General features: G+C 39.6%; 1 protein-coding gene and 2 non-coding genes across 4 annotated transcripts; 2 read left to right on the forward strand and 1 right to left on the reverse strand.

The window, feature by feature from the left end:
* Positions 1 to 923: 923 nt before the first annotated feature.
* Positions 924 to 15,606, reverse strand: LOC138033004 (thioredoxin domain-containing protein 5-like). Of its 2 annotated transcripts, none has more exons than XM_068880739.1 (12): positions 15,421 to 15,606; positions 14,886 to 14,979; positions 14,577 to 14,635; positions 13,312 to 13,414; positions 12,097 to 12,218; positions 11,874 to 11,958; positions 11,239 to 11,325; positions 9,990 to 10,145; positions 8,488 to 8,570; positions 7,049 to 7,136; positions 4,471 to 4,512; positions 924 to 1,428 (listed from the first exon to the last, which is right to left on the reverse strand). In XM_068880739.1, exons 1-12 carry the CDS (start codon positions 15,564 to 15,566, stop codon positions 1,309 to 1,311), a joined length of 1,185 nt encoding a protein of 394 aa, XP_068736840.1. In that variant the 5' UTR covers positions 15,567 to 15,606; the 3' UTR covers positions 924 to 1,308. The 2 variants fall into 2 exon arrangements, with proteins under 2 accessions (XP_068736840.1, XP_068736839.1); XM_068880738.1 differs by lacking the exon at positions 924 to 1,428 and adding an exon at positions 1,498 to 2,625.
* Trnav-gac (transfer RNA valine (anticodon GAC)) lies at positions 9,656 to 9,728 on the forward strand. The gene has a single exon. It is a non-coding gene; the product is annotated as a tRNA-Val (tRNA).
* Trnav-gac (transfer RNA valine (anticodon GAC)) lies at positions 9,794 to 9,866 on the forward strand. Its single transcript has one exon. It is a non-coding gene; the product is annotated as a tRNA-Val (tRNA).
* Positions 15,607 to 19,737: the final 4,131 nt, after the last annotated feature.

Genomic DNA, 19,737 nt, shown 5'->3' on the forward strand with positions numbered 1-19,737 from the left:
CTACACCAAAGCCAAAGCTTGACTTCATGTTGTGCTTTTCCGCGCAATTTGATCACAAAAAGATATAAATAGGGACCTTAAGCAAGGAAGACGAAGACGGCTACGCGAATGCCACAAAACGATAGGTTTAATTAGCAAAAACAATAGTTCTGCACGCCCTGCACGTGCGTTTTACATTTTAAAACATTTCTTTGCCGTTCTTGTCTTGACAACGACGTGAAATGATCAATGATTGAGGTCATGTGGAGGACGAGAGGACCTGACGACGTATTTACAATTTTCTTTCTCACACTTTTCAAGCCAAACGACTTCGAGTGTTCGCAAAATTATTAGAGTAACGGAAAATAATATTTTTAGACAACGTTCTCGTAGCTTTAAAGACCCCTAATAACTATTTTACTAACCTTACTTTCTCAGGACGAACTGTAAGTTAATCTCCTTGTTTTATTTGAGGCTTAAATTAAATGTTCTTGTGCTTTGCACCGGAAATATATTAAACTAGAATAAGCACAGGCTATTTCTTGTAGCTCGGCCCACGAGCTCGGTTGGCAAGAGGTCTCTCTGACACCTTAAAGGAAACCTCCACTAAAAAAAGAATACAACTTCAAAATATTTAACATAATGTTTACAATCAAAATTGTTCAAACGTTTTCTAATGGAATCGTTTGTATCCGAAATAAATGAATTTCTAAAACGCTCGTTTTGGTTTTCAAATTTCCTGGGCGCCGCCATCTTGAATAATTGTGACGTGTTATGGTTGCTCTTTTGTATTAGCACAAAGAGCTTTTGTTTTAAAACAATAGGGCAACCATGGCACGTCACAATTATTAAGATGGCGGCGCCCGGGAAATATAAAAACCAAAACAAGCGTTTTTGAAACTCATTTATTTCGGATACAAACGATTCCATTGGAAAACGTTCGAACAATTTTGATTGAGAGCATTATGTTAACTATTTTAAAGATATATTCCTGTTTTAGTGGAGGTTCCCTTTAAGGCCTGGTTTTCACTAGCGACGCAAGCATAAGCACATGCAACACACGCAGGCGCATTTACTTGTTGTTAATTAGTGTCTATTGTATTATTGGTAAATTGCACAAGCAGCACACGCAGGCGCATTTACTTGTTAATTAGTGTCTATTGTTCTAACAAAAGGCTCTAATATAATAAACTACAAGCTACTGAGTTTGCGTATGCTTCTTGTGCTTATGCTTGCGGCGTCGATGGTGAAAACCAGGCTTAACAGCCAATGACGTATATACATTTCATCTGCATCATCAGTTGACTGGTGCTTCGTGTTTGATGTGTGCTACAATTCGTCGTGATGTTGGACAGCAAAGTTATACAGACTGTTCAAATCCCTTGGGCCTTTGTACTCCTGCTTTTGAACTCCTCTGCTAAAGAGTATCAGGGTGGGGTATGCAGAAATCTGTCAACAGTGGAATGAGTTAATATAGGGAAAATTAACAACAATAGATCTGCTCTACCAGCTAGAATATTTCATTTTCTAGGGAAAACGGGAGGTGAGTGATTTTAGAGTAGGAGTTTCTTTTTTTAAAGAAGCACTTTTTTAACTTAGTTATGAGGAGCTGACTGAGTTGTTGAAAGTCGGTTTACTCGAAATCGGTATGGTTGCCGAAATGTGTCAATATTCGATGTCGCGTATATGCGTTTGATAATTTCCACATATTGACAATAAAATTCAAATATATTTGAGTTTTTTCAATACATTCGATAAACTTGTAGCAAAATTCGATAAATTCGCCTTGATACGCATTCGATTCTCTCCTCCATTTATGAAACAATTCAAGAAATATTCATTCGATGGTTCGAACAAAATTCATTCGAATTCAAGAAATATTCATTCGATGATTCGAACAAAATTCATTCGATAATGCACGTGACCTATCTTCCATATTTGGATTGAGGGCTTGGCAACTGAGTTTACAAATGGCGGAACAAATTGATTGGGAGCCTTTGGCGCTAAGCCTGGATAAATTTGAAATAGATTTTGAAGAGGTAACCTACCTTTCGCAGCCAATGTATTCAATGGCATTGAAATGGCTCTTTCTGTTATTCTAGTCATGGCAGATACTATTACTCATGAACGACAGTCTCTGATATTACCGCGGCCCAACGCAATGCAGTGTTGTCAGGATCCACTCCTGTTAGACTTGTCCTTACTCCGTCACGTTGAACTCGTAGTCCCAGGGATCTTAAGTGCCCAATTAGGGAGGATTGACATGTGGTGAGTCCATGCCGGGAAATATAATCTTCTGTAAAAGCATGATCAAGTTCTGCATCAGTATGTCTGAAAACGTACTAAGACCTTGAAGACCATGATCTGTCGCACGTCTGTGAATCGTAGAACGAGAAACATTTAACATTTTAGCAATGCGAGTCCAAGTGAACCCAAGCCCTCTCAATTCTTCCAAAATAGCAGGTGGTATATCGAGGGATGATCTCCCGCGTCCGCTCCTTTTACAAGAGGGCTTAGTGCCTAAATCCACAGCACTGGTTTTCCTTCTCTCAGTCTCAGCAAGTTGTTGCCACCAGTATCGATAAATTTCGCAAAAACATTCACCACGCTCAAGAAACAAAGACTGTCGTTGATCATTAATAGTATCTGCCATGACAAGAATAACAGAAAGAGCCATTTCAACGCCATTATAATATATAAATACATTGGCTGCGATTGGATTGGTTACCTCTTCCGAATCTAGTTCACATTTATCCACCACCATTTAGTAATCTCAGTTGCCAAGCCCTCTATCCAAATATGGAAGATAGGTCACGTGCATTATCGAATGAATATTTCTTGAATTATCGAATAAATTTTGTTCGAACCATCGAATGAATATTGCTTGAATTTATCGAATTTTGCTACAAGACATAGTTTATCGAATGTATTGAAAAAACTCAAATATATTTGAATTTTATTTTATTATTTTTTTATTTTTTTATTTTTATTGTCAATATGTGGAAATTATCAAACGCATATACGCGATATCGAATATTGACACATTTCGGCAACCATAAATCTGTGGACTAAGAATCACAAAGGATGCTGTCAGACATGTTGCGCTTTATAAGACTGAGTTGGCTCACTGACCCCCTGCTCTTCGTTTTCTCCTTCACCTCAAATCGAAGCAAATTGATGTAGAAAAGTACAGTGACTGAATTATCAAACGTAGGCGAACACAAGTAGGTGGCAGGATCCGGACTGGGGAATTAACAACAAAGCGAAAGTGGTTCAGCGTGTTGTCTGTGCTCTTTTATAAATAATTAGGATAGCACGCGCACTCTCACTGGTCAATAGCTGTGTTTAGATGTATGGAAACACGGCTGTGACATCACACGAATTTTGATTAGTTATGTATTGTCACACGCGCGTTTTGATTAGCTGGTAGGAAATATGAGCGTGTATCAAGAAATCTGTTTCAATCAAGAAGTAAAAAAACCAGCATTTACCTTCATTTGTCGAATTATCTTTGAGGAATATTTTATAAAAGCAATAGAGGACTTTTTTCCCGAGTTTCCATAGTCTCATCTAAACACTCGGGGGAGTTGGGCCAACTCTCGACAGTTATGCAAACCCTCGACTGCGTCTGGGGTTTGCATAACTGTCTCGAATTCTCCCAACTCCCCCTCGTGTTTAGATGAGGCATAGACCTTATTCATAAATGGCGGTCAATTTATAATTCTTTTGTCGAAGTGCAAATTAGCCTACCAAGCCTCCATACCATACAGTGAATTGAAAAGAATTCTTGCTTTAAAATGAGGCTTGGTAGGCTAATTTGCACGTGGACAAAAGAATTATAAATGTGACCGCCATTTATGAATAAGGTCTATGGGAACACGGAAAACGTCCTCTATTGCTTAAATCGACAACGATACACGTATTCATCATCACCACTGTGATGACGAATATCGCTGTCGACAAGAGTACAGACAACGCTGAACCACTGTCGATTTGTTTTTTACCACAATATTCAACGCCAAAGAAAGTGTTTATTTCAGAGCCTGTCCAAAATCAACCAAGCGACAGCCTGTCAACGATACTAAGTTTTAGCAAAGACAATAGCGTTTTCAGAATCACCTCTTTAAACATTAGACAAACCCATTTTCACTTGTCTCTTCTAAGCTCTCCTCCTAGACCTTTGGTCACAAAACAGTTCCAGGGTTTTCTTAATTTTTCAAACACAGGTGGATTTATTTCCTCTTGTCAGTAAAGCTTTAAAATGCCCATGTTTACCGAAAAAGACATTGCGCGCTTCTAGTTCCATCGTTTTGATTGGGTACTCGCCGGTGATTTTCGGATTTTCCGTCTGTGAGAAATTCAACGCGCCCAATGTCGTTGGTTGAACATGGGCCTTTAAAAGTAAATTCCGAAAAATCACTCGAGGTTTCAGAGTTCTGCAGCATTCCTTTGGAGCGGCAAACAAGCTTTACAAATAATTAAATCACTTACGCCAAAACTTTGACAAAGTTCTTCCTCTTCTGTGCAGTCAACCTAGGGAACACAAGACAGGTAAAAAATTCTCTACATACGAGCCAGAAGGCCCATCTGGCCGGAGCTTATCCCGGTTTCCATGGAATGAAGCGACTAGGAGTATTTCTAGGAATCAGGTGACCGATACTGTATGTCCAAAAATGCAAGGTTATAAATAATAAGGTTATTAATAATAAGGTTATTAATAATAATAATAATAATGATAATCATCATCATCATCAATTCATTACTTCCAGAGCGCTATTTTAAAAAAAATTAATAGGTCAATTGCGCTTTACAACTCTTTATAAAATAAATACAGCATTAAAATTCTCCGATTCAAATGTAATGATAGGTTACAAATCTAACTATCCCTATAAAGTCTCTTGTATTAACCATCACTCAAAAAATTGCCTAAGAAGAAATGTCTTGATTGGCTTCTTGAACATTTCAACAGATTAAATAGCGCGCAGATGTAACGTGAATCCGCTCCACAAATGCGGCACTGCATCCTGAAAGGTGGGGGCCACACCAACATCTTACCCCCAGGTGAGTCTAATAAAATGCCTGAGTTGACTAGATGCCAGACAATTTTATCCCAAACTTCAACATCACTCGGGATAATCTTTTCCTAGAGTAAAAAGGGAAGCTGTCTTTGCGCTGAGGTAAAAATAACGCTGACCTCTGTTGGAAACAGAAAGTAAACGCTTCGACTTAACAGGACACTTCGCACTGGATATCACTAAATTGAGCATGCTTCTAATAGACCAATTTCGATGTATTAAAATTCAGTCCTCAACAAAAGCCATCATCTCGAGGCTCTGGCGAATAAATATATGGATTTGTATGAGTTTATTCCCAAGAGCCTCGAGATGATGCCTTTTGTTTTAGACTGAATTTTAATACATCGAAAGAGGGCTATTCCTTGCGTTTCTGGATATCAAGGAATTCACACACGGCTGAGTCCAAAAAATTGCCTTCCCCCAGCATTTAAGAGGCAGCGTCCGGCTCGTTTAGCCTTACTGGACCAATGGATAGCAAGAAGGAAAGCTATATTTTCAGAAAATCAAAATCAAAATCAAAATAAGCAATCTTTGAAGCCCAAAGGCTCAAGATTTCGCCTTTCAAGTTTGAAGTATACAAGGTTACAAATCCACAGTTTTTATAACTTTCATGAAAATATCTTTGCTTGACGACAAAAACGATCTTTGAAGGTCCGTTATTTTGGGACAAAAACTACGCGCTTGCTTATCAAGATACATGACAACCTCAAGTTTTTATTTTAAGTGTCGTCAAAATTTCATCATTAGCATAACTTAAATCATTCCGTTAGCTTGACTCATTTTGAGTTAAAAAAAAGGAGCAAACTCTGTCAATAACGTATTTTTAAAAATTAAAAACTCACTAATCACGGGAGCTACGAGCAAGTATTATACGATAAAAAATAAAGTTCCTCCGCCTAGCGAATGTATCCGTCTCTTACTCTTGGATGTTAAGGCCCATTTAAACAGTTTCAACATTTGACCATCTTTGGTTCAACAAAAGTTGAACGGAAGTTGGGCAAAAGTTGGACGCAAAAACAAAGTTGTGTGGAGGCCGTTCAAATGGTTCCAACATTGCGCCAACATAAGAAAAACCAACACTTACTAGAAAGCAGTCTCTTTCGTCCAGATAAACTACGCCATATTGACTTTTGTGGCCTGATGTGAGCATGCGTGTGTTCTACAATTGTTGAACAGAGTGTTCAAACGACTTCAACACCATTAAACATTTTCGAGAACAAAGGAAAAGTTGAATCGATGTTGAATGAAAGTTTAAACCGTTTTAACCTTGATTCAACGCGCTTTGAACAAGCTTTCAACATTTTTTACGCTTTCAACAATGTTGGACGACCTGTTCAAACGCACCGAACATTTGGTTCAACAAAGTGTTGAATGCATGTTGAAGGGCCTTTACATGTACGTGAAAAAAACCCGAGACCAGTTCTTAAAGGGGCGTTGAAAATACTCACAAGATTGCTGCATTGCATTTCTACGCATAGTGCTTGGCACCAAAATCTTGCATGACATTTTCAACCAATAACAAGGAGAGGCCAAACCAATTGATTGCGACCTGTTGGCAGGCATTACTAAACCAGAAAACAGCGAAACACCGAAGCAGCTATTTCAGTTTTTCACTTTTTTTTTTCTCGAACACTGAAACTCCCAAGGAAGCAAACTGAATTCAGCAGATGTTGATCCTGTTCAGAAATTTTCGGCATCTGCAAAGAGGGTAGGCTCGGTCTCCAGTGGAGCGTGTCGCGATGCGCAAACTTGGTACAAATTTAAGGCTTGTTTCGCTGTTTCGTGGTTTAGTAATGCCCCCTGTTCACACACGTTTTCCCCGCGCTTTGAGCTAGATCAATGCATTTGTCTTGCACTATGATTGGTTGTTTTCAATATTGGCATATGTTGTGAGTGGCCAAAGTCATTACTTTGGTTTCAGTTCTACAGATCCAATTGAAACAAACTTATGCATCACTGAGCCAGTAAAGACTTCTCAAAAATGACTTCCAAACCTTGGCAATTCTCGGACCAGAAGAACTGTCTGCACACTTGTTGGCGAGCTGATCCCAGATAGGAGCAAGTTCCTGACAGTGCCGACACCTACAGTCAGATTAACACAAGGATAACGATAATGACGATGATGATCAGGACGATAGCAACTGTCTTTCCATAATCTGCTAGTTATTCCACAGGCGCCCAAAGCCCCCCAAGAAATTTGCGGTTGGCAAAACTACGGTCTGCCACCCCGGTAAGGCTCAGTTCGTTATCAAAGGTCGAAGCCGTGGCCTCAGTATGTGGTGTGGAAGCCTACGTTTCGAAAGCTGTTTCCCTGCAATATAACCGCCTGAGGTCGCTCGTAGGACTGCTATTGCGTTGGTGGTGAGTTGAGATGAAAGTTTAATCTTTGTCAATTGATTGTGATGTGGAATTGTGACCGTGGGAACATTTTATCTAGGAATATTTGACTCAAATTGGGGGCACCTGAGAATTTAGTTTCCAGCCTTGGGATTTTATTATACCGTTGGCAACCACGAAATTTTGAAATGGCTCAAATCGCGTGGGATCTGGAAAATAACCACACGGGAAGGAAGATACCCACGTTGGCAATACGGCTAGGCTTTTTAATAGAGAATTTTTTCATCTAATTATCTTCTTCAGCTTTTTATCGGGATTCCCATACAAATACTTGTATTTTTGTCGGCCATGCTCACACTGAGCTTGGGCGCCTGTGGTTATCACTGTTCTTTTATACCGCCTGCTTAGGACAAGTGTATATGAAAGAACCCATCATCAGTGATCCAAAAGAATATTGAAACAGCACAACCAGGAATTTTTCAATCTCTTTCAAAATAGCCCACGCTCCATCCATCATATTTTGGACACAACTTATCTTCAATCATTGTTCCATAATTCTCAAGGAAACTTCAATACGAAAGAACAAGGACATTTCTCCTAAAAGCCTTGTAGTAACATAACGATATTTCTCTTAAGTTTCTTCACAGGATAGTGAGAATAGTTACAATGTACAAAGGCTCGTCGACACTACGATCAAAATAGTTTGTTGAGAGTGGCTAATGTATTAGGTCTATCCTACTTGATCATGTCATTATTTCACATTTCTTTAAAGTTGCGTTAAAATTGAAGAACGTGTCAATTTAAGGTAAAACAAACCAATAGACAGATCCAGCATCACATTTACGGCAAATTGCAAACCTCAAACTACAATTTGCATATTGACAAAAAAGGAAGAATCGTGTTTGAAACTTAGCTCATTCCTTGCCTGTCTGCTACAGGTATCAGGTACCTTCTTAAAAGAAAGGGTGAATAAGAATAAGGAATTTTAATGCTCTTGAGACAAGAAGCAGCCTGCTGTTTGCCATTTCAAATAAACATGAATCCTGATCTATCTACTATCAGCCGTAGAATGACTGAATTTCAGAAGTAAGCTTACCAAGGCGCATAGAACTTAACAAATGTTGTCCCGACACTGATCATTGCATCAAAAGTACTGTCAGTTAGTTGGAATGGCTTGATCTGTAAAAAAGAATAACAGTAATAGTTTTGAACCTCATGTTAGATACCCTGGTCTCAGAGGTTTTTATTGAGCTGCGAGAGAGCCGCGAAGGGCCACGAGTGGCGAGAGTGGCGAAGCGGCGAGAAGAGAGAAACCTCTGGTTATCTTAGACTTGAATCTCACTTTCATGCAGACGCCAGCTGTCAAAACGCCTCAAATTGATAATTTCAAAAGGGACCAATGGCAAATTAGCTATCACGCGTCCCCTCGGTATTACCAATTAAACGAACCAATCATATTGATTTGCGTGTTTGTTAAAATATCAACCAATCCGAGCCTGAGGGTCAGATCCTGACCCTGGCATCTGCATGAAAGCGAGATTCAAGTCCAAGGTAAACCAGATGTTTTTCTCTTTCTCCCCGCTTCGCTACTCTTTCACGGCTCAAGAAAAACCTCTGAGACCAGGGTACATGTTACAGAGTATATATCAATTCATGAAGAAAGACTGAGTCATTGCCACCCAGTATCGGCTCACATTCTGACGTACAAAACATACAGGCTTCCTGTCATAATAAACCATGAACATTCTGTTATTCTAGCTTACATGTAGTTCTAATGCTTGACAGCTTACTTGGTAGCTGTAGCCAAGAATCGAGAAATTAGTTGAAATCAAACTTGTTCAGTATCACAAGCTAACAGCTAAGAAATGATATCAAATATTAATAGATAATAATGATAATAATAATGGCACTGGGGCACTAATTGGGGACACTGCTGTACAGAAATCAAATAAAATCAACTCAAAAAGTGAGTTTCAATCGAGTGTCATACAACCAGAACCAAAGTAATTACTTTGCCCAATAAAAAGGGACGGAGACAATTCAGTAAACCAATCACAACTCGAAGTAATAACAAATAGCCGACACAAAGCGCGGGAAAAAGTGCATGTGCGAGCCACAATCGGTTTTGGTTTCACTTCTGATTGGTTGAGAAAGTGGCGCGAGAACTTTGAACCCGCACTTCAAAGATACACTATTTTCTTTCATTCATCAGTCCTTTCACAGGAATACTTGAACCCAACAAATTGACCTGCTCCCAACTCAGTGGCTTCATAGCTCAGTTGGTAAAGCATTGCACTGACATTGCAGAGGTCATGGGCTCAAATCCCGTAGAAGCTGCCTGAATTTTTCAGTTGCCTAGAAGAGACAATTGCTTAAATTACTTGACCTGCTCCCAACTGAGTGGCTTCATAGCTCAGTTGGTAAAGCATTGCACTGACATTGCAGAGGTCATGGGCTCAAATCCCGTAGAAGCTGCCTGAATTTTTTAGTTGCCTAGAAGAGACAATTGCTTAAATTGTCCGCACAAATGCGAGGATCACAAATCTTTCGAAAATAATAATATTAACTGCATGACATCTGTCAGAAATGGCCTATTACTTGTGTTTCCATGTCTGGGTCATCATCAGAAGGTACCTCCTCAGCTGACTCGCTATTGTCAGTTGTTGCACTGCTTAGAAGACTATGCTCAGAGATCTTCAAAGTCAAATAATTCTTCAAGTCATCTAGAGAACGAGGCCCCTCGTAAATATCCACCTAAAGCAACAATAAACCATTTTAGAAGATGGCATTAGGATTCCCGGATTTTCCATTTTTGTGCCGAAATCTTTCGGTTTTAGTATTTGTTTTGTTGCGGTTTGTGGTCGTTCCCATTCTTAGCGTTAGGTTTACAATTTTCGGCAAAGATAGAAGCAAGTTTTCGGTTTTGGTATCCAATTCCTTTTTCAGTTTTTCCTACAGTATTTGGAGTACGGTTTCAGTTCATCATTAGGGACCGTAAGCAATTACGACGATGATGGCTACGAGAACATTGTCTAAAAATATTAGGGAGCTTAAGCACACACGTTTCTGAGACGCGGAAGGCAACCGGAAGAGTACATTTCTCGTGCTAGGACAGTGGTGTCTCCCAGATTTTTATACGAATCATCTGTAATGGAGAAAAGATACTTAGCAATGTAAATGTGGTTGTCTGAAGACAAGTTAAAATGAAAAACAGTTCACTTCCAGTTGTCGTCTGCATCTCAAAAAAGCGTGTTCTTAAGCTTCTTAAGCTTCCTATTAAAATTAGCGAGAACACGTTACATCCATTTATCGAGTAGTCTCCAATGCAGACTCATACGCTCTATAGACCTTATTCATAAATGGCGGTCAATTTATAATTCTTTTGTCGAAGTGCAAATTAGCCTTCCAAGCCTCGACACCATACAGTGAATTGAAAAGAATTCTTGCTCTAAAATGAGGCTTGGTAGGCTAATTTGCACGTGGACAAAAGAACTATAAATGTGACCGCCATTTATGAATAAGGTCTATTAGATTACGGTTTTAAAAACTAGACTTTGATGGTTTTGCCTGCATTTATCAGATTGTTCAAAATTTTGGTTTTGAGCAATTTTGTGTGGTTTTGCGGTTTTTCATGCCCCCCTCCCCTCCCCTCCCCCTAATTAAAAGAGTGTGTGCTGAGTTGCACTACCCATTATCAAATTTAGGTTTTGTTTTCTTGTTTACTCATATTATGCTTTATGTAAATACAATTTCACTTAAGAGTAAGGACAAGATTACTGAGTTATTAAAAGCAACATACAATTTTGGTACAAGATTTGCTTTGCTACTGTAAATTGGAAGTACAAACCTCGCGTCCATCTTTAAACAATTTAAGTGAAGGAAAACCTTGGATTTTATGTTCTGCACACGTTTTACCTTCTGTTGTGCAATCAATCTGAAGAGAAATACAGATGATGATGTCAAGTAATGCAATGAAATAATCATAAATAGCTTTTGATCCTTTGTTATCCTGAAAAAATGTGAAACATATAGCAACCCTTAAGTGCCCCTACGTTCTTCAAGCTCTCACTTTGTTAAAAACCAACCATTTGCATCCAATGTTGTCTTAAAACAAATGTGGTCTTTTAGCCTTCCTGAGTTGCCATCAAAAGAAATACATCCCTTCAACTAAATTTGAGTTCAGTGGTTCACATTTAGGAGCAAGGATGCCACAGTCGGTTAGTGTTCGGCCTTAGTGCAAGAGACACCAAAAGGCAAACCAGCCATATTTAATAATATTACATCAACTTCTAAATTATTTAGCATCAGTCAAAGGAATACAAGTTAACAGTCGGCTTATCAAAAACAGACCACTTGATCAACATGACAGGAGAAGGCCAAATACATGCACAATTGTGTAAGTATGCGTGCAATAAAGGAAGAAACAAATTGTACAGACAGTTCAATGAGTCTTCTTAACATGGCTGAGACAAGGGCATGTACCTTGGCAATTGTGATATCCATATTGTCCTTATGAAACTCAGCCAATTCTTTCCACGTGGGTGCCAGTTTGCGGCAATGGCTACACCTGTCATGAAACATACAAGGTACCTGTAAATATTTTTTCATTGCATATGCCACTATTTTACAATTTTGTCCAAGTACTGTATTACAGGCAGATTAATAGCTATATGGACTATCCTATTGAAAAAAACACCTGACTTACCAAGGGGCATAGAACTTTATAAAATGAAGTCCCATTTCCACATGTCGGTCAAAGTTATCTGCTGTCAGCGTGTAAAGGCCATTATCTGGTTCATTTGTCTCTGTTATGTCCTTTTCTTTTTCCTAAAACGAAACTCTAACCTAGTATTTGGTAAAACTAATAAACAGGTTATAGGTAACAAGCAGCTAACCACTTTAAATGGCTGCTTTATGACGGAGGGCTGGGGTTTAGGTAGAGAGAGAACTTGGGAGCACAATAATGACACCTGACCATGTTTCATTAAATCCATGTGTGATTCCTGAAGCACAGGAACTCAGCCAGGCATAATTAGCTGAGTCAATTTCATTACACAGAGAGAAACCTCTGCATTAGGTTGAGATGAACTGAAACTCTGCTCACATATAAATGAAGAAGCTGGAAGAGTGATTAGTGACCACTTTACCAACCTGATTAAGGGGTAATCCTAGATGGTCATCCATCTAGGTTTTAACAACAGGACTTGACTTTGGTCAACAGACAGGAACTGGTGTTTTCCTTTAGGCAAGTGATATGCTACCCTGGTGCCAGAGGTTTTTCTAGAGCCGTGAAAGAGCCACGAAGAGGCAAAGTCGAGACGCGAAGCGGTGAGAAGAGAAAAACCTCTGGTTACCTTGGACTTGAATCTCACCTTTCATGCAGATGCCAGGGTCAGGATGTGACCCTCAGGCTCGGATTGGTTGATATTTTGGACAAACATGCATATAAATATCATTGGTTCGTTTGACTGGTAATACATGTACCAAGGGGATGCATGATTGGTAAGTTGCCACTGATCCCTTTTGTAATTATCAATTTGACGCGTTTGACAGCTGGTGTAAGTGAGAATGATGTCCAAGGTATCTCTCTTCTTGCCGCTTTGGGACTCATCTTCACCGCTTCGAGGCTCTCTCGCAGCTCAATAAAAACCTCTGGGACCAGGGTAGTGATATGCCTTGATGGTGGTGATGATGACGATGATGATGACTATGACAATAATGATGACGATGGAGATGATTGTACACTATTCACTTGTTCTCGACCAATGGCAACATCAACCTGTGGTAATGCAGGTAATCCCATCAAAAGAGCAATTCGATAATCCAAAAATTTCCATGATGCCAACCTTCACGAGCCGTTAAAAACACTGCTTCAGGTACTAAAAATAATCACTAGTAACACAAAAGTTCTAAATCTTACTTCAGATGTTGCCAGAAATTTGTTGACAAAAGCTTTGAGGTCATTCATTCTTCTTTTTCCATTGTATCTCTTGATTTCACCATGATCAAAATACAATTTTAACCTTGATAAAGGAAAGAAAAGCAAACCTGCTTTTTGAAAGACTTGTCATCTCTTCTTTTTAAGAACAAATAATAACAATAATTATTGTAACAATAGTAAAAAAATAATAACAGACTTAATTCACCATTTTAGTTAAATGCCAATTTAACTAAGTTAACCACCCTCGGCATAGAGGTAATCTTTCTAGCATTCCTTGTTTTAGTGGTCATCGCTTGTAGCAGTCATCATTTCTCTTGGGCGGTCTTTTGGTCAAGCTGTCAGCAGTCAGACTCATAAGTGCAGGCTTGCATGGATCATTGAAATCAAATTCATCAGCCAGCTTTTTATGAATTTTTCTCAGGCATTTGGAGCTGTTTTCATCATTAGTTTTTGAGCTTTCACCCACCCCACCTTGACCTCTATTTTTCCTTCCACTGAGTCCAACAGTGTGACCGGTGCCTGGAATGGAGGCTCATATCTGGGTTGTGGGGATTTGAAAGCCATGAAAGCCATGGGGGTGGTATACTGTCTAGGGGCTGGCTGGCCAATGAGTAATCCCTGGATACTCTCGGCACCCACCTCCCATTTTAGCAAGGCAACTGGTTAACAAACATTATTAAATTCTCAACCTCAGATAATGCAATTCTAGCTTTCTAATTGGTTCACTGGATCTCGGTTACCAGCCATTATACCTGCGTTTGACCTTATATGGTCCAAATGAATGCGGCAAATGTCGCTGAGCATAAAATTTTTGGCACCCGGAAGTCAAGTCACTTTCCGGTTGTTTTCTTATACTTACCGGGGTAAATAAAATTTAGCAAAACCGAAGGTTGAGAATTTAATTAGCCCTTGTTGGATACGAATTTAATTCACCAGGCTTGTTGAATATGAGATTGGTAATAGCCAACTTGGTGCTACGCGCCTCATTGGCTATTTGCCATCTCCTATCCAATGCTAGCTCATGGAATAATAATAATATTGTTAATTATTCAAGAGTGAACTGTATTTACAGTAGTACTGGGGCCTCAGTTATTTAAAGACCCTGAGTGTTGGTCCGGCCAGAGTCGAACTCGCATGGCAGCCCGGTACTCAACCAACTATTAGCCAACGGTGCGCGGTATCAAATCGTAGGTTGGTTTTTTAGGACAGGGGAAAACCAGAGTACCCCGGATATACACACTCACGTTGGGTATGCACGGATGTTTTGTTTTGCACAGAGTGGTGTCTCTTTCGTGCAATCAACCTGTGTAGAAAAAAAAACAGATGAGAGGAAACTTCCCTCAACAAACAGTACAAACATTACAGGACTTGTCTGGGAAAATTTTCACACCAGAATATAAATACATTTATTTCATAAAGTTCACTTTGTCACACATAACACAACTTTACCACAACATATTTTCCCACCTCAAACTGCCCTAAAAATTGGCTAAAGAAAGGTTTTTGTGTCAAGACATCGATATCGTCAAGAACTGAACTTGGTTTGTCAGTACCTTGGCTATTGCTACATGTTCACTTTGAGGAATTTTGCTGTAGTGCTCAGCTAAAAGACTCCAGGTTGGCATGAAATTCTGGCAGTGCTCGCACCTGTTGGCATCAAATCACATTATTGCATAAGCTGACACCTGCTAATATGCAAGCTAAATTTAAATCTCAAAGCTCAGAACATTACTTCTTTACCATTTAACAGTTTCAGTACTAATGAAATTCTACAATGACCGCTGTCGGTAGTTATTCATGTTGCCTTGTGACCAGTACAACGTAGCTGTCCATTTAGGAGATTCTTTCTACTACCGACGTGCGAACTTTTTGCGACCTCCACGCCAGGCGCCGGCTACCTCACTTAACTCTTGCAAGCAGGCTTAATATTTTCTCATCTTTTCCCTCCTCGTGGAAATTTGTTCCACAGTAATTGTGGAATTATCAGTTTAAAATTGAAGAGCAAAATACAGTTAATTACTACAGTGTACATGCACAAAAAAAAGTTGTATTATCGCATGTAGCTTATATTTAAGCTTAATAGCTCACCAAGGTCCGTAAAACATAACAAAATGCGAGGAAGAACCAAACACTCTGTCTTCGAAGTCTACATCTGTAAGTGAAAGCACGTTGTCGCTTAGGCTAGGAGAAATAACGGTGGAAAGAAAGAAAATAAGGATTTCCTTTGCAGCCATAACTTCTACAATTCCAGAAGGACACGTTTTGTTCGTTTTGTTTCGGTAGGAAACCGCAGACCACTCAACACTTAGGGCGCGTTCCAATCTCGTCACCCGATTCGCACAACCCCTATGGGTGATACCCGCTGAAAGTGCACCAAATTACGCGGGCATCACCCGCTGTAGTACGTACTATAGTACAGGAAATATGATAATAATGGCGGCCTATCGAGCGAAGAGAAAATCGGAGAGTAAAGAATGAATGACATTTGCATTCTAATTCAAACACAGTGTATTACAGGATAACATAGGTAAATATAGACAGTCTATGTAGAATATGCACACATTCCAATGGGAAATTAATCTCCGACGAATATATTTCGACAACATTTGAGTTGAAATACATTTACTAAGTTAGCTATCAGAATTTGCTTAAATAAACATATTTTAACATATTGGAGGGAAGGATTTCCTAAAATGTTTCACGGAGCCCAGCTTGCAGCGTTTTTAGCTCACAGTTTCAGGTCAGAATTCGCTAATATATCAGGGATTTTAGCCCCAAGCCGAGTTACGACGAACAAATTTGTGCGAGAAATCGATAATTAAATTTCGCCAAATTATCATTCTTTTCAGTTCTATTACTAAGGAATGAGAATAAAATTGAAATCAGAGCGTTTTCAGCGGTTCTCTGTTGTATTTCGGATCGTAAAAGCACAGTTATTAGTGATAGCTGCGAGAGTCGCGTACTATAGTACGTTATTCACCGGGCAGTTATATGACGGGCAAATTTGTGGGAGAAATCGAAAATATAATTTGCCCAAATAGGCATTCTTTTAAGTTCCCTTCCTGAAGAATGAGCATAAAATTGAAATCAGAGCGTTTTTAGTGGTTTTCTGGCGTATTTCGGATCGCAAATGCACTTTTATTGCATCGCTATGGCTGGAGTCGCGTACTATAGTACGTTATTCACCAGGCAGTTATATGACGGGCAAATTTGTGGGAGAAATCGGAAATATAATTTGCCCAAATTGGCATTCTTTTAAGTTCCCTTACTGAAGAATGAGCATAAAATTGAAATCAGAGCGTTTTTAGCGGTTTTCTGGCGTATTTCGGATCGTAAAAGCACATTTATCGGAGCGCTATGGCGGTAATCGCGTACTATAGTACGTTATTCACCGGGCAGTTATATGACGGGCAAATTTGTGGGAGAAATCGAAAATATAATTTGGTCAAATTGGCATTCTTTTAAGTTCCCTTACTGATGAATGAGCATAAAATTGAAATCAGAATGTTTGTAGCGGTTTTCTGGCGTATTTCAGATCGTAAAAGCACATTTATTGGATCGCTATGGCTGGAGTCGCGTACTATAGTACGTTATTCACCGGGCAGTTATATGACGGGCAAAATTGTGGGAGAAATCGAAAATATATTTTGGTCAAATTGGCATTCTTTTAAGTTCCCTTACTAAGGAATGAGCATAAAATTGAAATCAGAATGTTTGTAGCGGTTTTCTGGCGCATTTCAGATCGTAAAAGCACATTTATTGGATCGCTATGGCTGGAGTCGCGTACTATAGTACGTTATTTACCGGGCAGTTATATGACGGGCAAATTTGTGGGAGAAATCGAAAATATAATTTGCCCAAATTGGCATTCTTTTAAGTTCCCTTCCTGAAGAATGAGCATAAAATTGAAATCAGAGCGTTTTTAGCGGTTTTCTGGCGAATTTCGGATTGTAAATGCACTTTTATTGGATCGCTATGGCTGGAGTCGCGTACTATAGTACGTTATTCACCGGGCAGTTATATGACGGGCAAAATTGTGGGAGAAATCGAAAATATATATGGTTCAAATTGGCATTCTTTTAAGTTCCCTTACTAAGGAATGAGCATAAAATTGAAATCAGAATGTTTGTAGCGGTTTTCTGGCGCATTTCAGATCGTAAAAGCACATTTATTGGATCGCTATGGCTGGAGTCGCGTACTATAGTACGTTATTTACCGGGCAGTTATATGACGGGCAAATTTGTGGGAGAAATCGAAAATATAATTTGCCCAAATTGGCATTCTTTTAAGTTCCCTTACTGAAGAATGAGCATAAAATTGAAATCAGAGCGTTTTTAGCGGTTTTCTGGCGAATTTCGGATTGTAAATGCACTTTTATTGGATCGCTATGGCTGGAGTCGCGTACTATAGTACGTTATTCACCGGGCAGTTATATGACGGGCAAAATTGTGGGAGAAATCGAAAATATAATTTGGTCAAATTGGCATTCTTTTAAGTTCCCTTACTGAAGAATGAGCATAAAATTGAAATCAGAATGTTTGTAGCGGTTTTCTGGCGTATTTCAGATCGTAAAAGCACATTTATTGGATCGCTATGGCTGGAGTCGCGTACTATAGTACGTTATTCACCGGGCAGTTATATGACGGGCAAAATTGTGGGAGAGATCGAAAATATATTTTGGTCAAATTGGCATTCTTTTAAGTTCCCTTACTAAGGAATGAGCATAAAATTGAAATCAGAATGTTTGTAGCGGTTTTCTGGCGCATTTCAGATCGTAAAAGCACATTTATTGGATCGCTATGGCTGGAGTCGCGTACTATAGTACGTTATTTACCGGGCAGTTATATGACGGGCAAATTTGTGGGAGAAATCGAAAATATAATTTGCCCAAATTGGCATTCTTTTAAGTTCCCTTACTGAAGAATGAGCATAAAATTGAAATCAGAGCGTTTTTAGCGGTTTTCTGGCGAATTTCGGATTGTAAATGCAATTTTATTGGATCGCTATGGCTGGAGTCGCGTACTATAGTACGTTATTCACCGGGCAGTTATATGACGGGCAAAATTGTGGGAGAAATCGAAAATATAATTTGGTCAAATTGGCATTCTTTTAAGTTCGCTTACTGAAGAATGAGCATAAAATTGAAATCTGAGCGTTTTTAGCGGTTTTCTGGAGTATTTCGGATCGTAAATGCACTTTTATTGGATCGCTATGGCTGGAGTCGCGTACTATAGTACGTTATTCACCGGGCAGTTATATGACGGGCAAATTTGTGGGAGAAACCGAAAATATAATTTGGTCAAATTGGCATTCTTTTAAGTTTCCTTACTGAAGAATGCGCATAAAATTGAAATCCGAGCGTTTTTAGCGGTTTTCTGGAGTATTTTGGATCGTAAATGCACTTTTATTGGATCGCTATGGCTGGAGTCGCGTACTATAGTACGTTATTCACCGGGCAGTTATATGACGGGCAAATTTGTGGGAGAAACCGAAAATATAATTTGGTCAAATTGGCATTCTTTTAAGTTTCCTTACTGAAGAATGCGCATAAAATTGAAATCTGAGCGTTTTTAGCGGTTTTCTGGAGTATTTTGGATCGTAAATGCACTTTTATTGGATCGCTATGGCTGGAGTCGCGTACTATAGTACGTTATTCACCGGGCAGTTATATGACGGGCAAATTTGTGGGAGAAATCGAAAATATAATTTGGTCAAATTGGCATTCTTTTAAGTTCTCTCACTGAAGAATGAGCATAAAATTGAAATCAGAGCGTTTTTAGTGGTTTTCTGGCGTATTTCGGATCGAGGCTCGAGATCGAGGTACAAGGAAGTTTTACGCCGGTAGGACAGAGATCCTTTGCAGACGACTTTAAAGAAAAAGGGGTATTTTACGTTGTAGAGTAGCCTGTCGCTACGATCATCTGAGATTCAACCTTTGTTTTAAGATCGATCTTTTCATATTTTTTTGACAAGTCCAGCAAAGACTCCTTGTCGGGTCATGGTGGAGGACTTGGAAAAATCCATTTTTTTTTTTGACAAGTCTAATAGTTACTTCCTTGTCATGCATGGAAGATGCGATGAGGGAGTGGAGTCCGCATCAAAGATGCGGGAGACGAGTCCGCATGAAAGATGTGGAAAAGAGTGCCCCGTTTCCGCATCAAAGATGCGGGAGTCGAGTCCGCATCTTGGATGGCCCCTCCTCCGCCCTTCACCCAGGGGCAGGGGAGGGGCCTTTTTTTCTTGCAAGTCTCCGTCGGTGAGGACCGAGGCGAACCCCCCGACCCGGACAGATAGATGCAGAATGAGCAGGCGCATCTGCTGGTGCTATCGGTCTGCCTCCGTGCTGGCCAGGCCTGAGTGGTCTTTGGGCCATGACTCCCCCCGGTTTTGAGCTGGCACGACCTA

Source organism: Montipora capricornis, chromosome 14, assembly GCF_036669925.1.
Source record: "Montipora capricornis isolate CH-2021 chromosome 14, ASM3666992v2, whole genome shotgun sequence".
Lineage (NCBI taxonomy): Eukaryota > Metazoa > Cnidaria > Anthozoa > Scleractinia > Acroporidae > Montipora > Montipora capricornis.